The 4,653-nt window shown below is 27.3% G+C and overlaps 1 protein-coding gene across 1 annotated transcript; it reads right to left on the reverse strand.

The window, feature by feature from the left end:
- Nucleotides 1-25: 25 nt before the first annotated feature.
- LOC107459736 (1-aminocyclopropane-1-carboxylate oxidase homolog 1) lies at nucleotides 26-3,421 on the reverse strand. The gene is made up of 3 exons (XM_016077983.3): nucleotides 2,820-3,421; nucleotides 1,204-1,525; nucleotides 26-427 (listed from the first exon to the last, which is right to left on the reverse strand). The coding sequence occupies exons 1-3, from the start codon at nucleotides 3,359-3,361 to the stop codon at nucleotides 176-178; spliced, it is 1,116 nt and encodes a 371-aa protein (XP_015933469.1). The 5' UTR covers nucleotides 3,362-3,421; the 3' UTR covers nucleotides 26-175.
- Between the last annotated feature and the right edge of the window lie 1,232 nt (nucleotides 3,422-4,653).

A 4,653-nucleotide genomic window follows, 5' to 3' on the forward strand; every position in this document is an offset into this window, starting at 1 on the left:
TATTATTATTATTATTATTTATAAGGAACCAACCAAATTCTTCAACTTATATATAACTAATAAATCTCAATTACAATTACAAATTATGTGACTTTGGGATATACCTTAAATTGTATTTGATAAATATCAGTACCAACATGATTATTAAACTAACCCCAGTTTCAAAGTTTTCTAGTCAAACTCTAAAATGTTCAAGAGCAGTGGTTCCATCAAGACCTTTGGCATTATAGTATGCTACATACTCCTCCATCGTAGTGTTTCTGTATTTTGCAGGATTGTCTTCGGATAACAATTCTTTTATGGGACCATAAAGCTTTGATGATGATCTCGTACCTGAGCAGAAAAAGCTTGCAACAGATATTCTTGGACCAATGAGATTTGCCAGTACTCTATGTTCAACACTCTTAAATATATCATTTGTTATAAGCTGCACTTCAAGAAATTAAAAAGAATAAAATTGTAGAATTAGCAACTCTAAATAAGCTCATTTTAATTTGCAAAATTTTCTCAAGAACAAGTTCTCTATGGTGGAAATTGGTATGAAATTTTTATAATTGATAACTTCCTAGTCAGATTTTCCAGTGTACAAAAGTTTTTAATAAAATCTTTGTTTTCATCTAAAATTAAATAAACTTAATACATTATAGGATCTTGGTTGAAACTTTTTTTACATTAATTGCATGGTGTTGTAACATAATATATTATACTTTTAAAATTAGTATGGAAATTCAGCAAGAGCAGTTATAAATTGGACTAGTGGTAGCCATGCTAAATTAATGTATATGATTAGTATATGCAGTTAATCTATCAATTCTTTTCTTTCTTAAATTTAATAGTGAAAATAGTCCCTAAAAAATAAAGTATGCATTATTTTAGTTCTTCAAAGATCAATGCCTCAAATTGATTTCGGATGATACAACCGTGAATTAAATTGGTCCTATAATCAATAAGATGTTGACATATGATATAATCATTTTGTGATACCTCATTATCTAATTAGTAAAGGGACTAATTTGATTTATCACGATATCTTTCAAGGATTAATTTGATCTGTTTGAGTATTAAATTGATGGATACACAATCTTTCAAGAATCATTTAACTATCAACCCCTTTCTTCTCAACAACAAAGCTTTTGTTATCAATGAAACTATAGACATAAAAAATATTAGTAATAATTTTTAAAAGAGAATAAGAAAACTTGCCTGCAAAAGATCACCAATATTGATCACTAGAGCCCCTGGTACCGGCGGTATATCGATCCACTTATCCTCATGAAGGACTTGAAGGCCGCCAATATGGTCTTGGAGAAGCACCGTGATAAAGTCGTTATCAGAATGCTTGGTGGTTCCCAAAGTTAGTTCTGGTTCAGGACATGCAGGGTAGTAATGACAAAGCAAAATATGTCCATAAGTGCAACCTATGTCTCTTAAATAGTTTGAATGCAAACCAAGAGCTTCTGATAGTAATTCAAAGAGTGTAATCCCAAATTTCGTAATATTAGTCCCATATTCAAGAAGGATATCCCTACAAGAAGATTCAAATTAGTATTAACAACTACCAATATATGTTCTCTCCTAGAAAATACAAAAGAAAAAGTAGAGGTAGATAATGAAAATATTAAATAATATAAATAATAGATATATCAGATGTTTATTTTATTAGGTGTACGGATGGTTATTTTAATATTTTATTAGGTATATGGATGGTTATTTTAATGTTTATTTTATTAGGTGTACGGATGGTTATTTTAATATTTTATTAGGTATATGGATGGTTATTTTAATATTAAAATTTAGATGATTAATTTGGAGGTATAGTATATTTTTATTTAATTGATGGTTGTTTATATTGTTTAAATGACCATTTTTTACCTAGCACTCTCCCAAAACAGAATTCAAATTTGTGTCTTTGTTCATTGTGTAACGTAACTATATATATATTTGCAATGAATTTTATAACTTTTTGTTCTATTAAATTTGATCCATAATTCATGTAAAATATTTGGATTAGTTGAAGTGTTAGTTGATATAACTTGTATTCATCAAGTTTTTTTTATTAATATGCTATTCTTTTTTAAAATTTATTATCAAATATAATTTTTTTAAAATTAATTATTTAATTGTCATCTTTTTATTAAGGTTACAATTGATTTATTATTTATTTTTAATTATAATTTATTATGTTATTATAAAAAAGAGTGGCGTTTGAATAATTAATTTAAAAAAAGTGACATTTAGTATTAAGGGTTTGTTTGGGTGAGTTTCTAAAAAAAGATATTTTTTGAGTTATCTTTTTTTAAAAGATCTTATGGAAAAATAAAAGTAATTTTATGTTTGGGTATCTCATACAAAAAGATCTTTTTATCTATCAATCATGTTTAAATATAACAATATAAAAGTATTTTTTTGTTTATTTATTAAATGAAAAACATCTTTTTTTAAGAAAAAAAGATCTTTTAGAAAAGATGTAAATTACAGCTTCTCAAAAAAAGATATTTTTCTAATTTTTTTAGTGCTTTTACTTTTACTACTCGAAATTTATCAAACACGCTAAAAATAAAAAAATATTTTTTTATCAAAATAATAGCGCCCAAACAAGCACTAAGTTTCGAAAATAATGACACTTTGGTGTAAAAATTCTGATATTCACAAAGTCACAAACAAAATGAACAAATGAAAGTGAGTACACTTGTTGATGTCACAAATATATCCTATATCTATCTCATCCTAACTGTTCGAAACTAAGCCAAACAGAACAAATTAAGGAGGTCTAGATGAATCTAGTAATATAAGTGAAAGCTAGTGCAATTAGAACATACCTGCATACTACTGGCAATTCCAGTGGTTTAGGATTATCAGGAGCAAGATAACACACAAAAGTATCTCTCCAATTAAGTGCTGGTGAACTATATAAATCAAAATTACTGTTATAAATAAACGACCTATTTTGGTCACGTGTATAAAACTTCTTCTTCACTTCATCATCTTGTTCGAAGAACCTTCTAACCCCATCTTTCATCTCCTCAAGAACACTCTCAGGGATGCCATGATTCACCACTTGAAAGAAACCCCATGTCTTACAAGCTTCCCTTATTCTTGAAACAACTCCTTCGCGTTTGCTTGGATCTTTGGTAACAACAACATCTTCAAGGTCTATAACTGGAATTGTATGTTCTGAGTTGTGAGATTTCGTATTATCATGTTGGTGATGGAAGAGTGATGGAATCTTTGTAAGGCCTTTGTCAACAAGACCCTTGACGCCAGTTTTTGTTTCATCGAATGATTTGAGGTCGTTGAGTCTGTTAGAACTGAGCTTCACCGTTCCTACTGCAACTTCTTGATCAGTGTAAGAAACCTCCATGGATCTCCTTATTACTTATTTGTGTTTCCTCACTTTTTTTTATAGAGTTTATGCTACAAAAGAAGCTAAGAGAAGAACAATATTATATTATATAGCACCTATTCAAAAGAAAATAATAAAATTATTTTTTTATGAAGATTTTTAAAAATATTTTTTTAAGAAGAGTCTTATATTAAAAGCGTGTTTTGTTTATTTGGCCACATTTAAAAAAAAATAATACTTTCATAATATATCAAATCAAACCCTTTAATTTATCATCTAATGATAAATAAAAAATATTTTTATATAAAGATAATTATAAAATTTTTATGATAGTATCTATTTATATTAGAAAAGTCTTAGAATCAGCAATTTTTTAAAAGGTTTGTCAGTATTTAATAATGTTACAGTGTCTATATACATTTATCTAACTTACTAAAAAGAGATAAAAGTAAATATTTAAATTAAAAAATATAAAAATAAATAAATTTTTTATATTTAAAACTTACCATAAAAGATAAATTCAAAAATTTCGACACTAAAATTATAGACATTATAGAATTTGTCTAAAAAAAATTGAATAATTTTATACTATTATATTTAATTTTAACTATTAAAAATATTATTAATAATTAATTAATAATTATAAAATATAAAATTTGTTGACCCCTAAACTCTTCCTTTGTGTAGCAGGCCTCGCGGATAGAGGCTTTCAATTAAAAAAATATATTTTTATGGCCACATCCATAGTATGCAGACGGATATAGCTGCAAACCATTATTGACTTTTTAACACAAGCGACAAAAGTTCGATATTGAACCAAACCTAAACTCTTAAATTTAAGATGAAAACTCGTCCAACTACACGGCGGGGTTAGATTTTTTGCTCCACTTAATTTTTATCATATATAAAGAAATTATGGATTTAGTTTAGTGAGTAGTGCAAGTAGTTTAGGATAACTATTTCACTACAGAAAATTCTATGGTGCTGACTGGAAGAAAAATGGCATGTTATGAGAACCATACGTGTCTTGCTTAAAAAGTGACTCTTGTGCTGACTGGAAGAAAAACGGCATGTGATGAGAACCATACGTGTCTTGTTTAAAAAATGACTCTTCTTTTATTGTTCCTGTCATAATAACTTTATGAATTGATTTTCTATTTCCCGTTTTCATATGTGAGGTTAAACGAAAATAATTGTGAGGTTAATTAATTAATTTGCTATTTGCACTGAACGCTCGAAATTTTGGCCATTTCGTATGTATTATTAATTTATGGTAACTACTCAAATAAAGATGGTAAAAATATTTTTTT

Source organism: Arachis duranensis, chromosome 7 (genome assembly GCF_000817695.3).
Source record: "Arachis duranensis cultivar V14167 chromosome 7, aradu.V14167.gnm2.J7QH, whole genome shotgun sequence".
NCBI classification, from domain to species: Eukaryota; Viridiplantae; Streptophyta; class Magnoliopsida; order Fabales; family Fabaceae; genus Arachis; species Arachis duranensis.

Excerpts from the sequence above, each read along its gene's own strand:
- LOC107459736 (XM_016077983.3), bottom strand. The coding sequence starts at position 3,361 with ATGGAGGTTTCTTACACTGATCAAGAAGTTGCAGTAGGAACGGTGAAG. Across the intron at positions 1,526-2,819 it reads GAATTGCCAGTAGTATGCAG|GGATATCCTTCTTGAATATG; the intron begins GTATGTTCTAAT and ends ATCTTCTTGTAG. Across the intron at positions 428-1,203 it reads ATATTGGTGATCTTTTGCAG|CTTATAACAAATGATATATT; the intron begins GCAAGTTTTCTT and ends CTTGAAGTGCAG.